The sequence below is a fragment of the Culex quinquefasciatus genome, chromosome 3 (assembly GCF_015732765.1).
Source record: "Culex quinquefasciatus strain JHB chromosome 3, VPISU_Cqui_1.0_pri_paternal, whole genome shotgun sequence".
Taxonomy (NCBI): domain Eukaryota; kingdom Metazoa; phylum Arthropoda; class Insecta; order Diptera; family Culicidae; genus Culex; species Culex quinquefasciatus.
In genome coordinates this window covers 2,091,523-2,119,189 of record NC_051863.1, presented here as the reverse complement: position 1 = coordinate 2,119,189, position 27,667 = coordinate 2,091,523, and the positions used below count along the sequence as shown (strand labels likewise).

Sequence of the window (27,667 nt, the reverse complement as noted above, 5' to 3'; positions counted from 1 at the left end):
GGATGATTCTTGTTGCATTCGACCCGGAAGAATGTCAAGAATCACCTCCAACAAGGTAGATCCAAAACAGATGCGTCTACCTTAAGTTATAATAAAAAAGGCATTTCCAACTTTTTTTCCAAGGGTTGTATGAGCCGGTGGAATTGCATATCCAACTTTTTTGACCCCGTTGGGGCTACAAGTGTTAATTTAAAAAACGTTACTTAATCCACCCTTAGTGGTTGGCGCCTTCCTCACATTTAAAGGGTGCTATCCAAAATCCAAAAAGTGCGTGAATAACATTTTAGTGCTTATAACTTTTGATAGGATTGTCAGATCTTCAATGTTTTGGACGCGTTAGAAAGGTCTTTTGAATACCTATCCAACGATAGGTCGCATGAGAGATCCGGACAACGTTGTCAACAAAATATCTGAGATCCGGCTTCCAAAAAGTGCGTAAAAAACACTTAAGTGCTTATAACTTTTGATGGGGTTGTCAGATCTTCAATGTCTTGAACGCGTTGGAAAGGTCTTTTAAATACCTTTCTAAAAATGTATAGCATGACGGGTTTTCTCACAAAAACCACCCTTTTTACAATCTTCCGGACTTTTGTCAAAATCGTTTTTTTAGCATAACTTTTGAAGTACTAAACTAAACTGCATAATTTTTAATAGCGACTTATGGGACCCAAAGACGGATCGAATGATGCCAAAACGGACAAAATCGGTTCAGCCAATGTCGAGATAATCGAGTGACAATTTTTTTTTATCAACATCCCACCACACACACAGACATTTGCTCAGAATTTGATTCTGAGTCGATAGGTATACATGAAGGTGGGTCTAGGAGGTCTAATTGGGAAGTTCATTTTTTAAGTGATTTTATAGCCTTTCCTCAGTAATGTGAGGAAGGCAAAAATATTGACAAGACACCATTTTTTCGATGGATCAACTATAGTCCCCTTGGAACAAGCTGTCAAGTAAGAGCTTTTCTGTCAAGAAGGTCCGCGAGGATAATTTTTCAAAATTGACAATAACATCAGCAATTTAAGCTTCATTTTAGGACTCAATTTGCCATTAGAATCAACATTCCCAAGTAACCATCCAGCACTAAAACATGGTCACTATTTAGCACTGATAGCGCATTTATAGCTGCGAGTAAAAGCTTATCTGCTTTGACATCAGCACTTACAGCTACTCCAGTGCTGAACAATTGCCGAGTTTGGACTTTTCTCGGCTGATTTAGTGCTGGCCCCTACTGTTGTTATCCACCCCTGCAGAAAATGTCAAAAAGTTGAGAGAGGCAAAAATATTTCTCTCTCTCCCTTTACTTCTGCTCCCAATGCTATTTTTATCCGTTTTGTTTACTCTGTACTTCATTACCGACACAGCTGACTGATTTACGAATTCGATTTTTTTGACTGAAGATGAATTGTTCGGGATGTGATACCAGAAGTTGCAGGCTGCCATCGCTGGGGGTAGATTTGGAGACCGTATCCTCACGTCTAAACTGGAAGTGGATTATTCTTGTGATTTCGGGGCATCTTATGCCTTCTATATTAACTCCATCATGAAGTTTTTTGCGAGTCAAATGGTTTCTCAAGATTAAATCAATCAAAGAATAACTTTTAAAAGCAATCATTTTTTATTTAACGAAAAAGAGAATATTATTTCAATGTTAGACCAGAAAAATAACACTCCATTCTAGCAGTGATACTCAGTGATGTCAAGAGTGCCTTGGAATATGACTTTTTTGGCCAGCACTTCTTTTCCTCTGGGTGGTTCTTTTCTGACCACTGATATCCTGCCTTACGCCGTCCCTTCTTCCGTAAAAACACCGCTCCGGCTGGTTTCCGTCGCAGGAACTTCTGGATCACTTTCCTCATGGAGGATATCTCCATATCCAGATCATAATCAAACTAAAAAGTTGAGCAACCAGGGTGTTTTTCTGCAAATGGATAATATTTGTGTAAAATTAATTGTTGAAATATGAATAAAATACTTACATTCTTTTTCCAGCAACCAGCAAAAGCTACGGTAAAAGGCGAGCAAATGTTGACATTTCACCATAAAAACATTCTATCTCGCTCACTTTTCTTACGCGAGCGGGACCGTGATGCCAGTTTTATGAAAATTGATAAACACAGTTGCCAGCACCAGCACTTACGCTGCACTAAGTCAGCATTGCTGAGTGCTGTAATCTTAGTGCTGATTTGCATTTACACGTGCTGTCGCATGACTAACATGCATTTGAATGCTGAAATATTGCTGTTTAAGTTTTTGTTTTAGTGCTGGATGGTTACTTGGGTTGGGCTATGGATTTAACGACTCGGTTGCTGTTCTACGAGCGAATATGTAGCGTGACGTTACAACGGTGACGAATTTTGTTCCTTCAATATTTTTTAGAAATGGCTGTGATTCTGCTCCGATAATCGGCATAAACTAGACTGTTTCATGTTTTTTAACGTAAAATTGACTACGAATGCCATCATTGATTTTTGAAAAAAAAGCTTTTTTGCAGCCGTTTTATATTTTGTGACGTTACAACGCAGACTTTTACAAAAAGAGTATTTTCCTTGCGTTGTAACGTCACGGAAATTCTGATGCTGTATCTTTGCGAAAACTTTACCATTTTCGATCTACCTAGTTGCATTCGACGAGAAATTCATCCTATTTTCTGTATATATTTGCAAGTGACTCTAAAATGCTCTTCACACGTCAATTAGATCGCTATCTAAAAATACCATGTAGATTTTTTTATACATATGTGTCATAAGCGTTTTGTTGCGATTTATTTCTAAAAAAATACCGGATTCACCTTAATTTTCACCCAGTTGCAAGCAACTTGCACGCAATAACGAGCCGGGCTGAATATTCGACGCGGGCAACCCCAAACGGGTAGCCATCTTGTGTTTTCGCGCAGTTTTTTCGTTCTAACCTAAAAATAAGCAGGCCTACCCATGATTTTCGCCTCACCACACTCATCATAGCCTACCTACATGTTATTTAGATTTCTAAGAAGTTTAATCTTTTTTAGTTTTCTAATTAGTATTTAAGGCATTATTAAGGTTAAATCAGAGATTTAAGTACAATAATTTTAATAATTGAAACGTAAAGAAGCAGATACCGATAAAATATAGACAGTAAGTAAGTTAGTTTTACGGTAATTTGCAAAAATATTCCGGGCAAAAGTGTTTGGCTGCGATCGCGGAGCAAGTTTACGGTAAAAAGCAAATTTGAAGTTAAGTTAAGTTAAGGTTTCAAGCATTGGAATTTGTGTCATTGTGGTCCCCGGGGGGTTTACATGTGATCCGAATCGGGCAAAGCCGTGTGGTCCGGGGCTGGTGTAGAGAGGGCGCGGGACAAGTTGGAATCCCCGGATGTTCGGTGAAGGTAGCACATACAAAAATTTTCGCATTATCCAGGCAGCATCGGCCATTGCGCATCCAAAATTACACGGAAGCGGAAACTCATCAGATTACTGAAAAGTAGTTTTGGCAGTATGGAAGTGGGTTTTCTGGAATTTTTAAATTAATGGGAGCTTTGCAAAATTTGTTGAATGATTTAATTTAATTGTCTGCAAAGATGGTTAGTAAACTTCAATACTGAGTGACCCAGCTACTTTGCGGAGCACCTAAATTTTAACAATGCAACAATTTAATGTGTTTGTTGGTATTTTGGTGATCGCAGTAATGTGAAATTTAATAGTAAAGCTTTCTTGGATTGAAAATAAAAAATTGAACGTTTTGAAATTTGGTCATGGAAGATTTTGGGCAGAAAGCTTGTTCATGTACACGTCACCGCCGCCGGGAACCACTCTCACCAGCAGTCCCAGGCCAGACGCCAAAGAGGAAGGCGATTATGGCGCAAGTTGGATGTGTTGGGCTAACTATCACTGGTGGTAGATGTTTGAACAAGTGTGTTTATTATTTAAAGTGTGGATGTTTGTTTTTACAAAAAATGTTTATCTGTTAATGTGAGTTGTTTTCAAGTGAATCAAATAAATGTATAACATTTAGAATGTATCTTTTTAAATATCAGCGTTAAATTCTGTAGGGTATTGAAGATATTTTCAATTTTGTTTAATTTAACTGGACAAATAAAATCATTCAAATTGTATATTGGAAATAAATAATATTTAATATTTAACGCCGCTATTTTTTTTAAAGCTAGTCTGGTAATTTTGTCTGCTTCAAGTTAAATGTTTCTTTTGATGTAAAGATCCAATAAACAAAATTTGCAGTTTTTGCTTTTTAGGTATTTTTGAAACAGCCTTGAGTCAAAGGTATTCAAAAACACTCAAAAATCAAACAAATATATTTACATTGGATTTAAAAAACTCCAGATTTAAAGCAAGAAGATTAACCGCCATTTTCAACGCAGTAACTAGCTGACTTTTATTTTTTTTTAAATGCTGCTTTCACTGTCACTTCTGGTCATCTCAAGAAATATGTGTAGAACGATTCTAGTGCTATGTTTGACCTAGCAACTACACACGCAAATATCATGATATTGACTGTTTTGGTGATTAAAGTTGCACTTTTTACAAGTTCAGAATGCAGCACTGTATAAATATTTTGTTTTCAAATTGAAAACTTTGCTCTTTGCATATCCTGATAGTTCTTTGGCAGATTGCTTAAGCAATCAGAGATGGATCCATGTTAGTTGTAATTTTAATTTGTAATGTAATGGAAACGATAGCCTGTTAGTATAACCACTTTGTATCAGGTTAAGGAAGGACGTTGGGATGATCAAACAAATTATCTTTTGATTGCTTGACGATAAGGCAAATTTTAGTATTTTAAATATTTTTTTCCAAAAAAGCATCGCACATAAATCGATGCCTCTGTGCTTTTTTATGCTAACTAGAAAGGAAAATCAGCAAGCATAGTACAAGAGAGCACAGAAGCAACGAAATGCTATTATGAGGACCTTATAAAATTATCAACTTCGACTTTAGGCAAAACTTTTCCTTGTAAAAAATAGGTCGGTGACAATACATTTATCGAATTATTCTATCCAACACGTTTGTTTGTAATATCAGCAAGGATTATATCAGAACACATAAGAAAGTCATATAAATTGTGTTAATGTTGATACAGGCTAAAGATACAACTTTATTTTAGTGTCTCAAAGTACATTAGCCACATGCTGATTAATTTTGATGCAGATAATTATACATGATTTTTTTTTTAGTTTTGTCCCTCGGCTCTGGTCGAGAGTCCTTTTTTGATGTGTGCCTCCAAAATTCAAAATTTGCTAAAAGCCTAAATGTACCCTATTTGATACAAAAATAGCTTTTTTCAATGTATGCTGGGTTTACAATCGATTGTAGTAGTTTTTTCGGTAATATTTTTACATTTCTAACAATAAATATTGTTTTGTTTTCTGATTTTTGGGAAAATTTTGAAGAGGAATAAATAGCTTGGAATAAAATTTGCAATATTTTTTTGAAAATGGTTCTATAAACATATGAAACACAGTTTTCTATTTATGGAAAAATAAACATCAAGAATTTAAAAATCAAAATATGTGATGTTTTGTAAGAGGTTAAGGCTCTGAAAGGCATTTTTACCGATCGGCCATGTTTGTTTCAGAAAAAAACATTCAAAATTTAATTTAATCTTGATTTCTTTGTGTTTATTGTAGAAAAATTATTCATATAGTGATAATTTTTCATTTCAATTTACTATTTCGGAACCCTGAATTCAGAACCATCATTAACCGTCATTGCCCCAAAAGTGAAATACACCATCTCCGACCTTAATGTTTGAGTTACATCAATTATTAATCATTGCAATATTCAATATTCGAATGATATTTGAAAAAATCAACTTTGATCGATTCTAAGCTAAATTTATCCATCTTTATATGTCTACTTTTTGCAATTTATTGATTTCTCTTGGGTATTTCTTATGTATTGTGGGTGTTTCATAGTTTTAAAATAATGTGATTTGTAAACTGTATTTTTTTATGTGCATTTTTCATTTAAATTTTTAAGATTGGCTAGTGATAAAAAAGAATGTTAGATTTAAAATTTTTAGATTAATTTTTTAACATTACTTTAGAAATTTGTAAAATTCTTGTTATTTTCTGTGCACATAAAATAAAAGTTGTTATGAGAAATTTAAAGTTTTGTCTATTTCTTTTACCAAAATTAAATTGCATTCAAGTCTCTGCCCACCTCTCCCATCTTGGTTTCCCCACACCGCCAAAAAAGTGACAGTTTGCGATCTCCCCTTCATCATATTTTCTCACGGCGGTGTAAAACTATTGCCTACCCCTTTTCCCTCTACCTAACGACCGACCCTCTCTCTCTCACACTCTCTCTCCCTCTTACCAACCAACAGGCAACAAGTATTCAAGGCAATTTTGTTTGCTCTTCTTTCCCATTCCAGCCCACACTCGCTGCTCACACAGACACGAGACCGCGCGCACCCGGTTGTCCCGCTTCTCTCTCCTTCGCGCTCGTCGTGGTGTCAAAGTGACGTCGTCCTAACGTCGTCGGTGTGGATTATTTCTTAAGGTGGTTCAACTCTAACCAAAATCTCCGGGTTTTGTCCGCGCGCACCGCCGTACGGGAAGCTAGCCAAAACGACGTCGTTTACCGGAAGAGGTGGTCCCCCAGCAGGAGTGGTAGCAGCGGCGACGGCAGGAATCGGCAGGATGCATCCTGGGTCGAAGAAGATGAACGCGGCGGAACTGGATGACCACGAGAAGGGGAAGCTCTTTGTCGGGGGGCTGTCCTGGGAGACGACCCAGGAGAACCTGCAGCGTTACTTTGGCCGGTACGGGGAGGTGATTGACTGTGTGGTGATGAAGAACAACGAGACGGGACGTTCCCGTGGGTTCGGGTTTGTGACGTTCGCGGATCCGGAGAATGTGGAGCGGGCGCTGGAGAATGGGCCGCACACGTTGGACGGGCGGACGATCGATCCGAAGCCGTGCAATCCGAGGTCGCTGCACAAGCCGAAGCGGACGGGCGGATACCCGAAGGTGTTTTTGGGGGGACTGCCGCCGAACATTACGGAGACGGATCTGCGCAGCTTCTTTAGCCGGTACGGGAACGTGATGGAGGTGGTCATCATGTACGACCAGGAGAAGAAGAAGAGCCGTGGCTTTGGGTTCCTGTCGTTTGAGAACGAGGCCGCGGTGGAGCGCGCAACGGCGGAACACTTTGTCAACATTAGCGGCAAGCAGGTCGAGATTAAGAAGGCGGAACCGCGCGACGGAAGTGGCAACAACAACAGCATGAACGCGGACTCGTACCAGTGGGGATCGCCGCAGGCACCTCCGATGGGCAACGGCCAGATGGGTGGACCCCCCATGAACATGCAGTCGAACATGATGCAGGGCTACCAGGGTTGGGGCGCGTCGCAGCCACAGCAAGGTTACGGCGGTTACGGAGCATCGGCTGGGGCGGCCAACGCGTACCAAGGCTGGGGAGCACCTCCGCCGCAGCAGTGGGGCAACTACAACGCAACGCCGCAGCAAACCCAAGGCTACGGAGGGTACGACATGTACAACAGCTCGGGAGCTTCCGGTGCCGGAGGTTACGGCTCGGGCAACTGGAACTCGTGGAATATGCCGCCGAACACGGGCTCAACCGGCTCCGCTGACATGTACTCGCGGCCACAGTCCGGCCCCACAGCCGGTCCCGCTGGAACGGCTGGACCCACCGCCGGAGGACCCTCCAAGCCCGGCTCCGAGTACGGAGGCGGTTCGGCGTACGGTTCCGGTGCGGCCGGCGGCTACGGCGGATACTACCAGAACGACCAGAACACAGCGGCCGCCGCAGCGTACACCAACCGGCCCAGGTCGGCCTACGGCGGCGGCAACGATGCCTCCTCGCAGCCACCCTATCCAGCATTTTGAGAGACGATGACGACGACGAGCAGGATGCCACCGACGCCGCAGCAGCCGCAGCCGATGCTTTTTGCGCAGCCCCAACAACAACAACAACCAACAACTTCGGCCGCGGGTGGCGCGGCGTCCGGCGGTTCCTCCTTCGACCGTAACAGTAGCTTGATTGGAACGAAATCGTAAACGTAAGCGAGCGAGCGAGCGAGAGGAAGAATATTATTTCTTATTTTTTAAACTTGAAGTAAAGCTAAAACAACCCTAATTATACATATACACATTACATAAGAAGAAGAAGCACTATCTAAGTAAAGAGAGAGAAAACGAGAGAGAGAGAGGTGGAAGAGGAAGAAAACAATTATACATATATTATTATTATTGAAAGAATAAAGCGCGAACCCGCAGAGAGAAGTTTAAAAACAACCACTCAAACAAAAAAAAAACCCAAAATTGGAACCTTATATGATGATAAAAAGAAAATAAGCATAATAAACACACAAACAGACAAACAAACCAACACACACACATCTATCTAATAAAGCAAAACAAAAAAAAAAAAAATAACCTTATTAAATTAGTCGTAGGAGTGAAGCAAACTTGAAGACCCGGGGGAGAGAGAGACATTGTTCAAACTATTGATATAAACTTGAAGTAAAAATAAAGTAAACAAAAAAGAAATCTTTGAAACGTCAAATCAACTTGTTCAGAAGTTAATAACGAGAGATCACGTAAACACACTTACACACACACAAAACAAGAAAAAAAAAACAAACCTTCGACTTAGAGTCTAATTTCGCCCTCTTCAAAATTTGGAACACCCTACACTGCAACGACGAGGCAAGACAGCGAGCGAGAGAGCTTTTCTCAAATTCTGAAGTTTCGCTCTCGAGGGGAGAGAGAGTGCACGCTCAACGGTCATGTATGTTTTTTTACTGAAATCGAGTCAAAGTCGAACTTACTTTGAAGTTTGATAGAAAAACACTAAAATTTTATTTGAATTTTAAGTGAAAATCAGTCAAAACTGGGAAGGATTGATCTTGAAAAAAAATATGATTGAAATTAACTTAGAAATGTGCTATTTCGAATGAAGCGAGGGTAACTTTCTTGCTCAATGTCAAGCTGTCGAACTACTCATATCTGAGTGAGTTTTCAATCAAATTGAATCAAATTCGAACTTTCTAAGAAATTTCACGAAAATTTTCAATGAAATTCACTCAAATCTGATCAGGATCAATCTTGAACGAAATCTGATTGAAAACAAGTCAGAAATGTGCTATTTCGGATGAGTGTGCAGTGAAGAGAGAGTCACTCTCTTGCTCATTGTCTAACTTTTTAATTATTCCCAACTAAGTTTTTTTCTACACAAATCAAATCAATGTCGAACTGACACAGAAAACAGACAAAAACAAATTTGAGTGTTTTTTTTACTAGATAAAAAAAAGTGAAATTCACTCAAAAATGAGCAGAATAAATCTTGACGAAATCTGATTTAAATTAACGCAGAAACGAGCTATTTCAGATGAGCGTGCAGTGAAACGAGAGCGCAGCACTCTTGCTCACTGTCTTGCTGTCGAGCCCCTCACCTTCTTTCTCACGGTTAGAACAAGAAAATCTGAGCCGACGTCAAAATCACTCAGGCTTCGTCAAATCTGCGCCTACTCATTTGTGAGATTGGAGGCAAATGTCAGATTCGAGCGAGTTTCTCTCAAAAAAGTTTGAGTGACATTTCGCATTTTCTGACAGTTGACTCTGCACTCAACTTTGAAATAGAGCAGATTTGAGCAAATCTGAAAGATTTTGAGTATGGTGTCAAGTGGTTAAAAAAAATCGTAAAAAACTGTATCGCTGAGGAAACAAATTAAAACAATTTATTTCTTTTTCTTAACAACAAAAAAAAATCGTTACACACACAAAAAAGAGCAACACACACACATACAACTTGTTTTTCTTTTTCTAGAACGGAACGATAAGGATATACATTACTATACTTAATCAGGTACCCATAATAATAGCGGAAACAAAATCGAAGAAAAACTTTACCAACGGGAAAGATTCTACACTGTGTGGAAAATGTTGCGCGCGTTTTTTTTAAGGTTAAAAAGTGGCTGTTTCACGTTTAATTTTCGCAGAAAAAAACCTTAATCTAAACTGTTTCGTTAATTTTTCGATTAAGCCTTACACCGTAAGAATCACAACACACACAACTGATGATGAAAGAGACTCAGAGCTAAAGCCTGGTTTTATTTTTTAAGTTTTTCCTTATTTTTTTGGGCTGCGTTCGCGATTTAAAGATGAAATCTTTTGAGCGAGCGCGGAAAATTTAACTTTAAATTTGTGCGTAAAAGGTTAAAAATCAAATCGACTCTTAGAGGTATTTTTAAAATTTAACATTTAATGAAATGAGCGAGAGGGAGAGAAACTTGTGCAACCTCTCGCCAGTAATCTTAGGGAAAAGTAACTAAAAAAATAGAGAGGATGAGTAACGTTAACTTTTTATGTTTTTCTGAGAAACTATGTAACGAAGAAAACTCCTTGATCAGTCGTCGCGTTTAAGCCTAACTTAAGAAAGAGAATTAAAAAGGGGAAATAGCGGGAAATGTAAAAGAGAAGATTTGTTTTTTTAATTAACATTAACGATAACACGATGAAGAGATATAGCAACATACAAAAAAAAAGCAAAAAACACAGGCTAAGAGAAATAAGAACAGAGAGACAGAGCAAAATCTAGCGAATAATTATTATGGGTAAGTTTGATAAAACGTAAGCGTAAATCACTACACAAAACCAACAAATTAGACAAGAGAGAATTAAAGAAAAAGGCAGGAACTGAAAACTCCCCCTGTTTTTTGTAAGGACAAACCCCCTTTTAGAGCCAAGCTAAACTACAAGTTTAAAGTTATTGAAGAAATAAGAAGAATAAAAAAAAAACAAGATTAAGATTCGTAGCCGAGTCGAGTAATACTTTCACCTGATTAGTAAAACCAAGTAAGCAAACCGCATTAAGCAACATGAAACAAACAAAAGAAAGAGACAAAAATCGCAGTCAAAATAGTACGTTTCCTCGTGGTTTTGTTTTCCAACGAAAGAGAAAGCTAGAAAAAGAAATAAGTTACTTCTAATTCTAATCTAAAAACAAAAACAAAAAAGAGAGAATCCTTTATTAAACAAGATATGTAAAAAAACCTCTATTAACAAAAAGCCGATACACATTGCGAACCGCATTCATTGAATATATCACTGACGATAAAGTATAATGAGACACAACTTATGATAAATGAGAGAAAAAAAAACCGAACAGTTTAAGAGAGTTAAAAAAAGAGAAGTGGATCAGCTTTCCCTTTTGTGTGTTTATTTTTTCTTTTCTTCGTCGGGACTTGTACAAAGAAAGAGTGTTTAAAAGCAAAAAAAAAAAATCATTTTCTTACCTGTAATTCTTCGGCTTTTTTGTTTTGCAAGAGAAAAACAACCCGCGCACTCGAGAGTTAAATTCAAACTAAACAATCATAGTAACCTTATAATAAAACTCATATTAAAAACAAAACAAGCAAATAGAGCAGAAACTTAGCATGCGTAGGCGTTCTGGCGGGCAAGCCAACTTTTGTGAAAGGGTGACAGAAATTTATCTTTTTTTTACTTACATTATTTTTTGTATTCAAACATATTATAATCGTCATTATTATTATTATTTTCTTGTCTTCTTTATAATAAAACAAAACAAATCATTATTTTGCTTGACCAAGCAGTAGTAATTATAATCGTTTATATTTTTCTACCCCCCTTTGCCAGGATAATTATATTCTGAATCTTTTATTCCTGTTCACTTCGAAGTAAAAGAAGACCTAATAAAAATGCAAAAAAAAATCGTTTTGTTTTTTACTTTTTTTTCATTATTATTTGAGAACATCTATCCCTTTCATTTTTACCTTCATTTCTTGATTTCTGTTTGTTTCCTTTTCAGTTTAATCTCAGAAGAGCAGTTTTCTCTAGAATGACCAATTATTGCAACATTAGTTTGTTCATACCAAACCTGAGACAGTTTTGACAGCTGCCCAAACAAAAATGCCAACAAAATTTAAAAAAAATCGCTATCTGACCGATTTGGTGCCCTGGGAAAAAATTTCTTAGGCGATTTCAGTGAATAAGGCATTCTAGGCCCAGTTTTTTTAAATAAAATTTAACTCAAAAATGACGAACGTGTCCTGATGCAAACAATAGAGGTTTCTACATGCGCATGTATAGAGTTATCTACGTGCGCATGTATTGCGTGTACGTACACAAAAAAGATTGAGGTTAAATTTTGTCCGGCCAGCAAAATTAAATGGTGCGCTAGTGTGCGTACGCGAAACGTCATAAAGCTATATTAGTGTTGAGACATAAAAACCAAAAAATAAATAAAATGAAAAGGCATTTCTGTTTTGTGCGTGAAAATTAGAGGTTAAATTTTTTTAGAGTGTAAATTTTTTTCGAAGCATTTTTCTATGAAAAGCTGTCAAAGTTGTATGAACTATATGATGCAAATGGATTATTTGGTCAAAGAGAAAGTACTCAAAAAATTCCAGACGAATCATCTGCCGATAATGTTTTGTAAACAAAGAGCTAAATCTCAATGCAAACGTCGAGGTGAACATCCTCTGACGTGAAAAAATTGTTAGTTTACTAACTAACAATGGCCGATTTAAAACTATTTGCTTGAAATTATCATTGTTGCGAACTTTGGAGTCACAGAGCATTGCTCAGCAGGCTGCGTGGCTGCCAACCACGCGGATTGACTAAAATCACATGGCCAACAAGCCACTTGGCTCAACGCAGTTGACAGTTGGCATGGCAGAAAAAGGAGTCACGTGGTCAAAGGTAACTAGATTGTAGCAGGTCAAAAGGAGTGGAATTTTTTAAAGTTTGTAATTGTTGAAATAATTTACCTGAAAACTACCCGAAATTATTGATCTAAAGGGTAGAAACATTTTTTTAATTTCTTTTGTTTACTAAATATGAGTTATTTTAAAATTCCAGGGCGTAACAATTCTTCCCAATTTTAAATCTTCTTAAGTTTGAGGTAATTTTTATTCACTTACCTGTTTAAACTCAGCTTCAGTTTCGATCAAAGTGCCACAAAATGTTTCAAATTGTTTAAACACGCTTTAAGAGAACAACTGCTGCTTTCGCTGGAGGCTGCTGCAACCAAAATGTAATTTAGAGGCAAATGCAAAAAACAAAGTAAATCACACACACTTTAGTATCAATACACAAAGAAATTGAAAAGACTGGTAACTAACAACATTTGAATTAAGAGGCAGGAAGGCAGTTATGTAACATACTAGGGTGAAAAAAACACAAAACAAAAAAATGTCGACTTAAGTTGAGGATCATGTTCTGCATTTTTTCAGGATAAAACGAGTGTAAGTTTCTCGTGCAACGAGACGATCTTTGTTAATAATACGCGAATCCCCAGGAAAGGAATTTCCCCCGTATGTATTGTTGAGAGAAAGTTTTTCCTTTTTGCAAAAAGAATAACAAAAAAAAAGTTGCTAATATGGCGCTCTAGAAGATAAAGAAATCCAGCTTAGAACGTAAGTTACTGATATATCATCCCATAAGACAACATCGCGCTAGTGTTCGAGATTTTCGAAGACGGCCTGCGCGTTTCGAGAATGTATGAAGTTTGATGCCCTTTTTATGTGAGACACGGTAAGTTTTTTAAATTAATCCACGCAAAAAAAAAAATACAGTGTAAATTTATAAATTTAGTACGAGCAGAGGGCGGAGGGTAAGCGTAGTGTACAACAGCAAAACTAAAGTTAAAGTTAAAAAGAAAACAAACATTTTATCTGCAAATTATAGGCCAAATCCACCATCATCTTAAGGATTAGATTAGTGAATAGACAGAACAAGTCGAAATAGTGATTACAGCCAGCAAGCAGCTCGCAGCGAACTCTTGAAAGTGTGTGTGTGTGTGAAAATCGTATCGGTTACAGAAATGTTACAACCTGCGGGGAAGAATTGTTGCACTATTTCTTTGTCGAGTCCCGAAAAACGACGAACTCTCTGAACCCCACTTTTCGCTGTCCACTAAATCCCATCGTACAGTATTGATCAGTGTGTAAGTTCCGTACAATAAAACCAGTTTTTCTGATAGTTTCCTGCAGACAAGAAAAAAAAATACCTGTGTAAATTGTTATCTTAGAGTGTATAGCCGTTACAAAATGATGAAATCTGGGATAGAATCAAGCAAAAGAGAGAAAAAAAAAAACAAAATTAAGTAAGAGGTAAACATTTTTGAAGGAGTATGATTATTCTTTAATTTAACATTGCCTTATTAACTATAAAGAAAGAAACTACAAAACAGAGATGACGTGAAAACCAGTTTAAGAGAAATAAAAAAAATACAATGCAAATTACATTTACATAACACTTAAACACACTGAAAAAAACACAGTAGTGAACAGAAAAATTACGAGCAAGTGGCGATGTGGGAAAACAGATTTAAACTATACTCTTAATTTAACGGCTAACGGAAAACTTGAATCGCAATGGATAAAAGGAAAAGGGAATAAAAAACACATTCACACTGACACGTTAAATAACATAAAGTACCGAACAAAAAATAAAGAACCATTGAGCATATTTTGATTAAGTATATCAATGTATTCTGTATCTTACATAAGAAATAATGACGAAACATGCTGAAAATTGTATTATGAAGTATATGAAAACCACTATTTTAAAACTAAATAAGGCAGATATGAATATAAACTTGATGTAATAAAGTAAAACCTATATATATGAAATATTTAAAATATGCAAACCAGGAAAATTAATGGAGTTTGACAAAAAAACCAAAACAGAGTATTTTGAACAACAAAAGTCAACGTAATTTTTTGTTTTGATTTACAGCTGTATGACTTAGAAAAAAAAACTAAAATCTAATTTATGGCCTTCTTTACAAACATTAAAACCATTCAGAGTAGCACCCGGTAGATCTTAGCAAGAAAATACATACAGCAATGGTTATAAAAAAGTACTCACGGCAATAGAAACTAGAGAAAAAGTGAAATAAGCAAAAAATAATCAGTGCAGAAAATAGATCTAAACCAAAAATAAACAACCTTTCAATATGACAAACGCTGGCACTGAATTGCGTTGCGCAAAACTGAATAGAGAGAAAAAAAAAATCTCACAAAAAATAGTTTAAAACTTTAATTTGGACGCCCCTGAAAGATCAGAACAACACACATCCCTCTTTCGGTTCTAATTTTGTAACTTTACATCAATAAAGAAATACTACTTATTTGTATAGAACTTCATTACATAAAAGTGTCTTGTTTTATTTTATTTAACTTTACTGCCTATGTACATGGGTCTAAAAATTCTGAATCAAGGATGTAAATCGATAAATTTATGGTCAATAATATTAGCTCCTAACGATAGCGATAATGGTAATCGTAATCGTCGGGACGCAATGCATTGATTTCACTAAGAATATATTTTTTGACAATGTATTTAGTAAGTTTCAAACCATAAACAATTAAAAAAAATACAGAATATCGTATTTTTTTATTAAGAAATTTTTTAAATGTTTTTTCACTGTTTTAGAGATTTATTTTGAATAAAAGATTAAAATAAAAAAAAACCGAAGTTTTATGAAAATAAATTCTCATTGATTAAAATTGAATTGAAGCCCAATTTTAAAATTATGTCTTTTTTGAATAAATAAAAAATCGAAAACTGACAATTTTTTCATACGAAAAACAAAAAAAAATATTTTTATCTTTTTTTTTAAATATTTTTTTTTGAAAATCGGCCTTCATCATGCACACAGGTCCAGTTTAACGAGTCGATTTTAGTCCGTTTTGCGATGCCTGTCCGTCGCATGTTTTTTTTTCGCGTCGTTCGTCGTCGGTGAGTTTGACGGGTGAGTGCGTGCGTGTGTGTGTGAAGGTGCGGCTGGCTCTGGTTGTCACGATGACAGTTGAGGCAGTCCGTTTTGTGGTGACCAGTATATTTGTCTATTCCTTTTTATTGACGTGGTTTTTTTTCTTAGTTAGATTGTAAAGTTCAAATATCGCGATCGTCTTTCTCGTTAGTCAGTCGACATGACATTTTTGACGATTTGCATGTATGTAACCTCTTAAATGATTTCTTTTAAAAAACTAAAATTTCCAAATTTTAAACCTTTAAGTGCTCTAAATACTGCTGTCCCTATGGTACTAGAAATATGAAATTCGGGACAAAATAAGAAAAAGAATTATGCTCCGGGATTTCTCGTTTTTTTTTTTCAAAATTATCCGCAACAAAAATTCTTAGAAGCTATTTTAAAAGACAAAAACGGAACGACTTTTATTAGGAAATGGTTCATTTCCATTGTCGCATCGATTCTTTTTAGTTGAATGTTAAACTGTTGAGCCAAATTGTCTCAGTTGAAAATGAAAAGAAATTTTTTAAAAAATTTATGCGAAATTTTCTCATATCAAACAAAAAATTCTTCTTCTCAATAGATTTAATATTGAAAATATGGAAATGTAACGTTTTGAGCTCAGGACAGTCACGACTTAATAAGTGATTTAAAAAGTTGATTGTATTGTATCCAAAACTTTAAATTTTTAAAATGTTTTTTGTCCTCGTTGAACAGTTATACACCCAAAGTTAAAGTCCAAGAAGATAGTCCTCCCGAAAAGAAACGTGAGGAAAGTACTATTTTGAGAGAGTATAGACCTCTCGCGTGTTCATTGGTTCATTAAAATAGTTCATCCTATTGAGTAGCTTATGTGGACAAATGACCATTACTTAGTCACCGAACCATGGTGGCCCATACGGCAAAGGCACGGTTCAATACGCCGAAGGTCTTGCACAGAAAAAAAAATCAATTCTCGTAATCGTGAATTAAGTTCACGAATGTGAGAACCACGAAGGAATTTATTCATGAGTATGGTGCATTTGCACCATAAACGTGAATATATTCCTTCGTGGTTATAGCATTCGTGAATTTAATTCACGATTTCGAGAATTGATTTTCTTTTTCCATGTGGGTTCGAGTCTCGGCACCGTAGTTTGTTTTTTGATAGATGAACTTTTTTGGGAAATGAACCCATGAGTAAAGTACGCTCGGTAATTTCGGGATGTATCCTCTGAGCAGTTCTCTAGGATTTCGGTCATTCGATTTTTTTTGTATTTTTTAATCCGACTGAAACTTTTTTGGTGCCTTCGGTATGCCCAAAGAAGCCATTTTGCATCATTAGTTTGTCCATATAATTTTCCATACAAATTTGGCAGCTGTCCATACAAAAATGATGTATGAAAATTCAAAAATCTGTATCTTTTGAAGGAATTTTTGATCGATTTGGTGTCTTCGGCAAAGTTGTAGGTATGGATACGGACTACACTAGAAAAAATAATACACGGTAAAAAAATTTGGTGATTTTTATTTAACTTTTGTCACTAAAACTTGATTTACAAAAAACACTATTTTTAATTTTTTTATTTTTGATATGTTTTAGAGGACATAAAATGCCAACTTTTCAGAAATTTCCAGGTTGTGCAAAAATCATTGACCGAGTTATGAATTTTTAATCAATACTGATTTTTCAAAAATCGAAATTTTGGTCGTAAAAATTTTCAACTTCATTTTCGATGTAAAATTAAATTTGCAATCAAAAGTACTTTAGTGAAATTTTGATAAAGTGCACCGTTTTCAAGTTATAGCCATATTTAAGTGACTTTTTGAAAATAGTCGCAGTTTTCATTTTTAAAATTAGTGCACATGTTTGCCCAGTTTTGAAAAAAATATTTTTGAAAAGCTGAGAAAATTCTCTATATTTTGCTTATTCGGACTTTGTTAATACGACCTTTAGTTGCTGAGATATTGCAATGCAAAGGTTTAAAAACAGGAAAATTGATGATTTCTAAGTCTCACCCAAACAACCCACCATTTTCTATCGTCAATATCTTAGCAACTAATGGTCCGATTTTCAATGTTAATATATGAAACATTTGTAAAATTTTCCGATCTTTTCGAAAAAAATATTTTCAAAATTTTCAAATCAAGACTAACATTTCAAAAAGGCCAAACATTCAATATTACGCCCTTTTAAAATGTTAGTCTTGATTTGAAAATTTTGAAAATATTTTTTTCGAAAATTTCGGAAAATTTCACAATTGTTTCATATATTAACATTGAAAATCGGACCATTAGTTGCTGAGATATTGACGATAGAAAATGGTGGGTTGTTTGGGTGAAACTTAGAAAACATCAATTTTCCTGTTTTTAAACCTTTGCATTGCAATATCTCAGCAACTAAAGGTCGTATCAACAAAGTCCGAATAAGCAAAATATAGAGAATTTTCTCAGCTTTTCAAAAATATTTTTCAAAACTGGGCAAACATGTGCACTAATTTTAAAATAAAAACTGCGACTATTTTCAAAAAGTCACTTAAATATGGCTATAACTTGAAAACGGTGCACTTTATCAAAATTTCACTAAAGTACTTTTGATTGCAAATTTGATTTTACATCGAAAATGAAGTTGAAAAATTTACGACCAAAATTTCGATTTTTGAAAAATCAGTATTGATTAAAAATTCATAACTCGGTCAATGATTTTGCACAACCTGAAATTTCTGAAAAGTTGGCATTTTATGTCCTCTAAAACATATCAAAATAAAAAAATTAAAAATAGTGTTTTTTGTAAATCAAGTTTTAGTGATAAAGTTAAATAAAAAATCACCAAATTTTACCGTGTATTATTTTTTCCAGTGTAGTCCGTATCCATACCTACAACTTTGCCGAAGACACCAAATCGATCAAAAATTCCTTCAAAAGATACAGATTTTGAATTTTCATACATCATTTTTGTATGGACAGCTGCCGAATTTGTATGGAAAATTATATGGACAAACTAATGATGCAAAATGGCTTCTTTGGGCATACCGAAGGCACCAAAAAAGTTTCAGTCGGATTAAAAAATACAAAAATTAAAATTGAAGAAAAAAGACCGATTTCGTAGAGAATTGCTCCTCTCTGTCCGCACACAGTACCATTTTACTACCGAACCGTGCTCTTCATCCTCTCGAGTGCCGATGCTCAGTTCGGGGTGTACTATTATTCTCAAAATGGTAATGTTCAATCTTAGGGGCCATCCACTGCTGGCGTAGATTGTTTTTGTAGATTTTTTGAAACAAATGGCCCAGATATAAAATAGTAAAATAAAAAAAAAAATAGTCAAATGGTCCAAATTTAATGTGATGTTCTGTCACATAGTAGAATTTTAATACCACTTTATATTTATTCGATTTCGATAAATTGCAAACAGGACTTCACTTCTACATTGTTGATATCTATAAACTCTACGTTAATCTAATTAAAATGAATTAAAAAGAATTAGGTTTAATTCAACTTTTTTTTTTTAAACCGCTGCTGGTCGTTCAATGCTTAACTGACTTAAAACTAAAGCATAATTACAAAATATAAACTCCACCTTCTCTGTTTTCGTTTCAAAAGCTTAGATAAATTAATCCAGCTGTTGTGGACAGAGACTAAAAGGAAGGGTTTGTATTCAATTTAGAATGTGTATTTACAAACCCTTCTCCCCAACACATGTCGGTATTTATTCATCCAAAAAACTGACAAACCAAACTTACCTCGTTTCGCAAAAGGTAGGAACAAAGTTTCACTCTGTTTGAAGTTGATTCTGTGCCAAACACGACAACCGGTAAACCGCAGCACATCTCTGGATCTTTTTATTGAAATTTACCGTAAAGTTAGGTTATTTTGAGGCATACTTTGGGCTTTTTTTTTCAAATTAATATGAAAATTTTCAAAGTCCTTCAGTAAAAATATTCAATTCATGTGGTCCAATTTACCCCACTCTACAGTTTGTATATTTGTCCGACATGCTTATACGTCGTGGGTCAGTGGGTCTCGTGGCGCAGGGGTAGCGGCTTCGGCTGCCGATCCCGATGATGCTATGAGACGCGGGTTCGATTCCCGCCTTATCCACTGAGCTTCTATCGGATGGTGAAGTAAAACGTCGGTCCCGGTTTCTCCTGTCTCGTCAGAGGCGCTGGAGCAGAAATCCCACGTTAGAGGAAGGCCATGCCCCGGGGGGCGTAGTGCCAATAGTTTCGTTTGCTTATACGTCGTGTATACCAAAACCACCCACCCACGTTACACGAGAAGTAAATTTGAAATTGTAGCTGAAAGGTAAATAAAATATCTGCTGATGAAATGTGTGTATGTTTTTCCGTTGAAAGAGGTCCGGAACTTTTGCCCAGCTTTTCCCTGCCGTGGCTCTCGTTGGATTTACTCGCTGCCGGTTGAAAAGTTAGAATCAACTTTCGGATCACTGAAGCTGAAAGTTATAAGATTGGTTTGGTTTGGTTGATGTGATTGGTATTACTTTTGTGGAAATAAATTAATAACACTTTGCTGAATTATGAAGCGAGTGTGGTTCGCTATCTCTTTCTGCTTGGTAGATTTGAATTTCGTGGGTAGTCAGCAGAGATAATTGTTTTCCGAAACTTAAAAGTTAATTCCATCATTTTGATTCCAGGAATCATTCAGCTCCAGAGAAATGAGAAAAAGACCTTCGAATATGGCAATGTAATTCGTAACGTCCTTCCAGCAAACTATAAATGGCCTAACAAAACGATATTTTATCAAATAAGTGGTGCTTTCGGTAAAAAAACAAAAATTTAACTAAAGTTGTTAATCTATGCATTTTTCTAAAACAGCAGAAAGTGAACTCGAAAACATCAAACAGGCCATGAAAGTGATTGCCTCAGTTTCATGCATAAAGTTTTTCGAGCGTGCAAATCAAGTAGGCTACGTCGACATCACCTCCGAAGAAAGCGGCTGTTGGGCCGATTCTGGATACCAGACTACTAGATCGGTACTGATGAATTCTAAGTTTCTAGCCAAAACAGAATATTTTTTTTACTTTTTTGCATCCAATAGCAACTAAATCTTGGTCCCACGTGCGCCACAACCCTCGGTACGCCACTGCACGAGTTGATGCACGTGCTAGGCTTTCTCCATCAACACACCCGTCCGGATAGGGATTTGTACGTGGAAGTCCGCTACGAAAATGTCATCCAACGACCGGAGTTGCTGTTTAATTTTGAAATTATCGAACCATGGACCGACACGGGATTTCCACTGCCCTACGATTATGACTCGATTATGCACTACACGGCGCGAATGTTTAGCCGGGATCCCGATCGTTTGGAGACCATTCGAGCTAGAAACCCAAGGATTACGACCGTTGGACAGCGGGATCGGCTTAGTGAGTTGGATGTTGTTGGAATAAATTTACTGTACTGCGTTGAATAAAGTGGTTTTACAGGAGAACTGGAGTAAATTTAAACATTAAACATTAAACATTAAACATTAAACATTAAACATTAAACATTAAACATTAAACATTAAACATTAAACATTAAACATTAAACATTAAACATTAAACATTAAACATTAAACATTAAACATTAAATATTAAACATTAAACATTAAACATTAAACATTAAACATTAAACATTAAACATTAAACATTAAACATTAAACATTAAACATTAAACATTAAACATTAAACATTAAACATTAAACATTAAACATTAAACATTAAACATTAAACATTAAACATTAAACATTAAACATTAAACATTAAACATTAAACATTAAACATTAAACATTAAACATTAAACATTAAACATTAAACATTAAACATTAAACATTAAACATTAAACATTAAACATTAAACATTAAACATTAAACATTAAACATTAAACATTAAACATTAAACATTAAACATTAAACATTAAACATTAAACATTAAACATTAAACATTAAACATTAAACATTAAACATTAAACATTAAACATTAAACATTAAACATTAAACATTAAACATTAAACATTAAACATTAAACATTAAACATTAAACATTAAACATTAAACATTAAACATTAAACATTAAACATTAAACATTAAACATTAAACATTAAACATTAAACATTAAACATTAAACATTAAACATTAAACATTAAACATTAAACATTAAACATTAAACATTAAACATTAAACATTAAACATTAAACATTAAACATTAAACATTAAACATTAAACATTAAACATTAAACATTAAACATTAAACATTAAACATTAAACATTAAACATTAAACATTAAACATTAAACATTAAACATTAAACATTAAACATTAAACATTAAACATTAAACATTAAACATTAAACATTAAACATTAAACATTAAACATTAAACATTAAACATTAAACATTAAACATTAAACATTAAACATTAAACATTAAACATTAAACATTAAACATTAAACATTAAACATTAAACATTAAACATTAAACATTAAACATTAAACATTAAACATTAAACATTAAACATTAAACATTAAACATTAAACATTAAACATTAAACATTAAACATTAAACATTAAACATTAAACATTAAACATTAAACATTAAACATTAAACATTAAACATTAAACATTAAACATTAAACATTAAACATTAAACATTAAACATTAAACATGGAACAATTATTAGTACAGATTGTTTTTTTTCAGAAAAAAGTGTTCAAATTGGTATTTATTTTAATATAATTTCTACTTAATCAGAATTTTTCACATTATAATTTGTGTAATCTAGTTATTTGATCTTATCAAAATATCAGTTGTTAGATAAACTCTCTTTAAAAAATCGTGTTAAAACAAATCTCAATCTAAAAGATCTCAGATAAACTCCACTTAATCAAAACACTTGATATTCAATTCGTTGTCCTCCAGCCCACTTCACCTAACCCAAAATGAAGATTAAATTCTAACCTCTCTGCATAATTTACCACTTTTCGCAACGATAGGACAAACTTTCCTCGTCACTGACCGATCCCAACTTCGTTTAGCCAAACTCTCCGTTTCTGCCCGGGTGGATACTTCCAAGTTGCGCATTAATTGATTTCCTGATGTGATAAGTTACGCACCCAAATTCACTTCCCCTTTTTCTAATATTAATTAATCGAAAAGTTCTGGCCCCGGGAAAAATCCACCTTCTGGCCGACTATTTTTCCCTTTGAGCAAACTTTTCACGCCCATTTGCCGCAACCTACCACCGAATTGGGATGAAAAGTTCTCCCCGGAACATGTTGGGAAAAGCACAAGTTTTGAGCTTTGACGGGGTCTAATTAAGTGGAAGAAGAGAGGGAAGAACCGCCATACCAAAGTCGAAAGCCGCAAGTTGTGTTCCCGCCATCGCCTAGAGTGAGTGAGTGAGTGCTTGATCAAAATTTAATGGAATAATCTTTGGAAAGTTTGCACAACTACTGGGAGGGAAAGGGACATTTCCCAACGGGGACATTTCCGGTTGGAAAACGCACGCTCGAGCCATTCATCAAAATTTGCCCATAAATTATGCGTTTTGGAAGGGAAACTACACATGTGTAGAGTACACAGTAAAAAATAATGTAAAATTGGAATCTATAATTTTGCAAGGTTGAATATTACTTCTTTTATGATGTAATTTTACCTCAATTTAGACTGAAAAAGTGACATTACACCAAAAAAAGTGGTAAAATTGCACATTTCCAGAGGTAAAATTACACCTTTTTTCTGACATAAAAGATGTACTCCTTCCCAGATGTAATATTACCATGATTTTTTTTTTCTGTGTAGGTATCGAAAGTTTTCTAGTCGCACTGTCGCGCTGAAAGGAAATCGGAAATTGGATGCTGGTGAAGTGTGAAAAGTGGGTGCCGAGTTGTTGTGGGGTTAATCAAAAGTTTTCATCCTTCTTCGTACTGGGAAGGCGAAGTTCTATTGTTTGGGGAAGGTGTTTTGCCTTGTTTGTTGGAGGTTGTTTAACCTCCAAAACTAATGCTTTTTTGAGTTTTATATTTCTTGTTTTTTGTTAGTTTGTCGTTTTAGTCATTATTTGTAATTTTTGTCGTTTTTGTCGTATATAGTTTTTATCGTTTATTGTCGTTTATTGTCGTTTATTGTCGTTTTTGTCATTTTTGTCATTTTTGTCATTTTTGTCATTTTTGTCATTTTTGTCATTTTTGTCATTTTTGTCATTTTTGTCACTTTTGTCATTTTTGTCATTTTTGTCATTTTTGTCATTTTTGTAATTTTTGTCGTTTTTGTCGTTTTTGTCGTTTTTGTTTGTTTTTGTCGTTTTTGTCGTTTTTGTCGTTTTTGTCGTTTTTGTCGTTTTTGTCGTTTTTGTCGTTTTTGTCGTTTTTGTCGTTTTTGTCGTTTTTGTCGTTTTTGTCGTTTTTGTCGTTTTTGTCGTTTTTGTCGTTTTTGTCGTTTTTGTCGTTTTTGTCGTTTTTGTCGTTTTTGTCGTTTTGTCGTTTTTGTCGTTTTTTCGTTTTTGTCGTTTTTGTCGTTTTGTCGTTTTTGTCGTTTTTGTCGTTTTTGTCGTTTTTGTCGTTTTGTCGTTTTTGTCGTTTTGTCGTTTTTGTCGTTTTTGTCGTTTTTGTCGTTTTTGTCGTTTTGTCGTTTTTGTCGTTTTGTCGTTTTGTCGTTTTTGTCGTTTTGTCGTTTTGTCGTTTTGTCGTTTTTGTCGTTTTTGTCGTTTTGTCGTTTTGTCGTTTTGTCGTTTTTGTCGTTTTTGTCGTTTTTGTCGTTTTTGTCGTTTTTGTCGTTTTGTCGTTTTTGTCGTTTTGTCGTTTTGTCGTTTTGTCGTTTTGTCGTTTTTGTCGTTTTGTCGTTTTTGTCTTTTTGTCTTTTTGTCTTTTTGTCTTTTTGTCTTTTTGTCTTTTTGTCTTTTGTCTTTTGTCTTTTTGTCTTTTGTCTTTTTGTCTTTTGTCTTTTGTCTTTTTGTCTTTTTGTCTTTTTGTCTTTTTGTCTTTTTGTCTTTTTGTCTTTTTGTCTTTTTGTCTTTTTGTCTTTTTGTCTTTTTGTCTTTTTGTCTTTTTGTCTTTTTGTCTTTTTGTCTTTTTGTCTTTTTGTCTTTTTGTCTTTTTGTCTTTTTGTCTTTTGTCTTTTTGTCTTTTGTCTTTTTGTCTTTTTGTCTTTTTGTCTTTTTGTCTTTTTGTCTTTTTGTCTTTTTGTCTTTTTGTCTTTTTGTCTTTTTGTCTTTTTGTCTTTTTGTCTTTTTGTCTTTTTGTCTTTTTGTCTTTTCGTTTATTATTAGGTTATAATATTCCAAAACTTGATATTATTCGTACTTTAAATTTGGATTTAAATGTCAAGAACTTTCTGAAAAACATTTTCTGTAATAATCGCACAGAAATCGCTCCACATTCCGCTTTCGTTGATATTTATGTTTTCGCACTCGATTGTACTCAAAATTCCTTCTAAGCGGCATTGCGTCCTATCCGACAGTTAGTGCGTTCTACAGTCAGTTAAGGGTTCCCCTGCCCTGTAAGCCCTTGCTGGAACAATAGAACGATGGTGCAAAATCATCGCGTTCCCACCAACACTTTGATTCAAAAAAGGGCTGGAGAACTTTCCAGCGGGGGACCAACTCACCAGGGAGACATATATTACGTTTATGCAGAAATGTTACATATTATTGGGAATGTGGGCCTACAATCCGCCACCGTCTCCCTTACGGACTGGGATGGCACAAAGAGCTAGCTGAAGGACGACGGTGCCATTCTGGTATCCTTCGTTCGCTGGTTGGATCGAGTGAATGAGAGCAGAACCTCTTTACGAATTGCGTTTAGGAGAGGAACTTCAATTCTGTTTCAAAATGTTAATGGCAAAATTACAAATAAAAAAACAAATAAAAAAAAGATCTAAGGATAAAATTTACAAAAGGACAAAAATGGAAAAAAAGGACAAAAAAGACAAAAAAGACAAAAAAGGACAAAATGAAAAACATTTACAAAACAAAAAAATGGACAAAAGGACAAAAATGGACAAAAAATGACAAAAGGACAAAAAGTCAAAAATTGACAAAAGGACAAACATGGACAAAAGGACAAACATGGACAACAGAATAAAAATAGACAAGAGGACAAAAAAGAACAAAAAGGACAAAAAGTACAAAAAGAACAAAAAGAACAAAAAGGACAAAAAGGACAAAAAGGACAAAAATGACAAAAAGGACAAAAAGGACAAAAAAGACAAAAAGGACAAAAAGGACAAAAAGGACAAAAAGGACAAAAAGGACAAAAAGGACAAAAAGGACAAAAAGGACAAAAAGGACAAAAAGGAAAAAAGGACAAAAGGACAAAAAGGACAAAAAACAAAAAAAGAACAAAGGACAAAAAAAGGACAAAAGAACAAAAAGGACAAAAAAGGACAAAGAACAAAAGGACAAAAAAGGACAAAAAGAACAAAAGGACAAAAAGAACAAAAAAGGAACAAGGACAAAAAAGAACAAAAAGGACAAAAAGAACAAAGAACAAAAGGAAAAAGAACAAAAAGACAAAAAAGAACAAAAGGACAAAAGGACAAAAAGAACAAGAACAAAAGACAAACAAAAAAGGACAAAAGAACAAAAAGGACAAAGACAAAAAGACAAAAAGACAAAAGACAAGACACAAAAAGACAAAAGACAAAAGACAAAAAGACAAAAAAAGACAAAAAGAAAAAAGACAAAAAGACAAAAGAACAAAAAAAGAACAAAAAGACAAAAAGACAAAAAGACACAAAAAAGACAAAAGACAAAAAGACAAAAAGACAAAAAGACAAAAAGACAAAAAGAACAAAAAGACAAAAGACAAAAAAGACAAAAAAGACAAAAAAGACAAAAAAGACAAAAAAGACAAAAAAGACAAAAAAGACAAAAAAGACAAAAAAGACAAAAAAGACAAAAAAGACAAAAAAGACAAAAAAACAAAAAAAAACAAAAAAGACAAAAAAGACAAAAAAGACAAAAAGACAAAAAGACAAAAAAGACAAAAAAGACAAAAAAAGACAAAAAAGACAAAAAAGACAAAAAAGACAAAAAAGACAAAAAAGACAAAAAAAGACAAAAAGACAAAAAAGACAAAAAAGACAAAAAAGACAAAAAAGACAAAAAAGACAAAAAAGACAAAAAAGACAAAAAAGACAAAAAAGACAAAAAAGACAAAAAAGGACAAAAAGGACAAAAGGACAAAAATAAAAAAAAGGACAAAAAAGACAAAAAAGACAAAAAAGACAAAAAAGACAAAAAAAGGACAAAAAGGACAAAAAGGACAAAAAGGACAAAAAGAACAAAAAGGACAAAAAGGACAAAAAGGACAAAAAGCTCTCCAGTATTGGCACCTCTCCCCTGCAATCGGACGATATATCCTCGCACTTTTTTGCTTCACGCAAAGTGGAGCAAGGGAAAAATTCAGGCCACAGAGGAAGGCAGTTTTGAATATTTCAAAAAAGTCCCCCCCCCCTTATATGGATCCGGGTGGGAATGTCATGCCTGGATGCGAGGGGGGCATTGAGGAAATTAAATGTTTTTGTTGAAAACGGTTGATGAGCCGTCGAAAGAAGGGGGGCTGGTTGGTGATGTCGGAAACGTCCCCAACCTGCTGCTGCCAACGAGGGCGGAGTAAAAAACGGAATCCCCCGTTGGAATCTGCAGGGGCTTTCACACTTCAACGGCTCATTTCCTCTTGAGAGAGGGGGTTGGGGCTGAATAACTCCTTTTTTCGCGTATGTCAGGGCTGGCGCGCAATATAACGATTTTGGTGATTACTGCCTGCCGGGGATTATCTACAATTACTGTTGCTCGGGTGAGATTGCATTTTTTTTGTACGGGTGTTGAGGGGGAGGGGGAGGAGTGACTTTCACCGACGGGAATTAAATTAAATAATTTCACGTAGTCTCATTAACTAGAACGACAACGACGAGATTAAAAAAGTGTGTAATTCGTTTGGGGATTA

At 34.9% G+C, this 27,667-nt stretch overlaps 2 protein-coding genes across 3 annotated transcripts; both read left to right on the top strand.

Annotated features, from left to right (window-relative positions):
- The first annotated feature begins 2,946 nt into the window (after positions 1 to 2,946).
- Positions 2,947 to 14,901, top strand: LOC6048804 (heterogeneous nuclear ribonucleoprotein 27C). 2 transcript variants are annotated; one of them, XM_038266151.1, is made up of 2 exons: positions 2,947 to 3,122; positions 6,378 to 14,901. In XM_038266151.1, exon 2 carries the CDS (start codon positions 6,646 to 6,648, stop codon positions 7,852 to 7,854), a length of 1,209 nt encoding a protein of 402 aa, XP_038122079.1. In that variant the 5' UTR covers positions 2,947 to 3,122; positions 6,378 to 6,645; the 3' UTR covers positions 7,855 to 14,901. The 2 variants fall into 2 exon arrangements, with proteins under 2 accessions (XP_038122079.1, XP_038122078.1); XM_038266150.1 differs by having other exon boundaries at positions 2,947 to 3,202.
- Positions 7,861 to 21,160, top strand: LOC6048805 (astacin-like metalloprotease toxin 2). The gene is made up of 6 exons (XM_038266100.1): positions 7,861 to 8,021; positions 13,924 to 13,936; positions 19,395 to 19,594; positions 20,401 to 20,507; positions 20,563 to 20,720; positions 20,786 to 21,160. Exons 1-6 carry the CDS (start codon positions 7,861 to 7,863, stop codon positions 21,158 to 21,160), a joined length of 1,014 nt encoding a protein of 337 aa, XP_038122028.1.
- Positions 21,161 to 27,667: the final 6,507 nt, after the last annotated feature.

Coding starts and splice junctions, on each gene's coding strand:
- LOC6048804 (XM_038266151.1), top strand. CDS start 6,646: ATGCATCCTGGGTCGAAGAAGATGAACGCGGCGGAACTGGATGACCAC.
- LOC6048805 (XM_038266100.1), top strand. CDS start 7,861: ATGACGACGACGAGCAGGATGCCACCGACGCCGCAGCAGCCGCAGCCG. Junction 19,595..20,400: donor GAAATTTACCGTAAAGTTAG/GTTATTTTGAGG, acceptor TCAGCTCCAGAG/AAATGAGAAAAAGACCTTCG. Junction 20,508..20,562: donor TCAAATAAGTGGTGCTTTCG/GTAAAAAAACAA, acceptor TTTCTAAAACAG/CAGAAAGTGAACTCGAAAAC.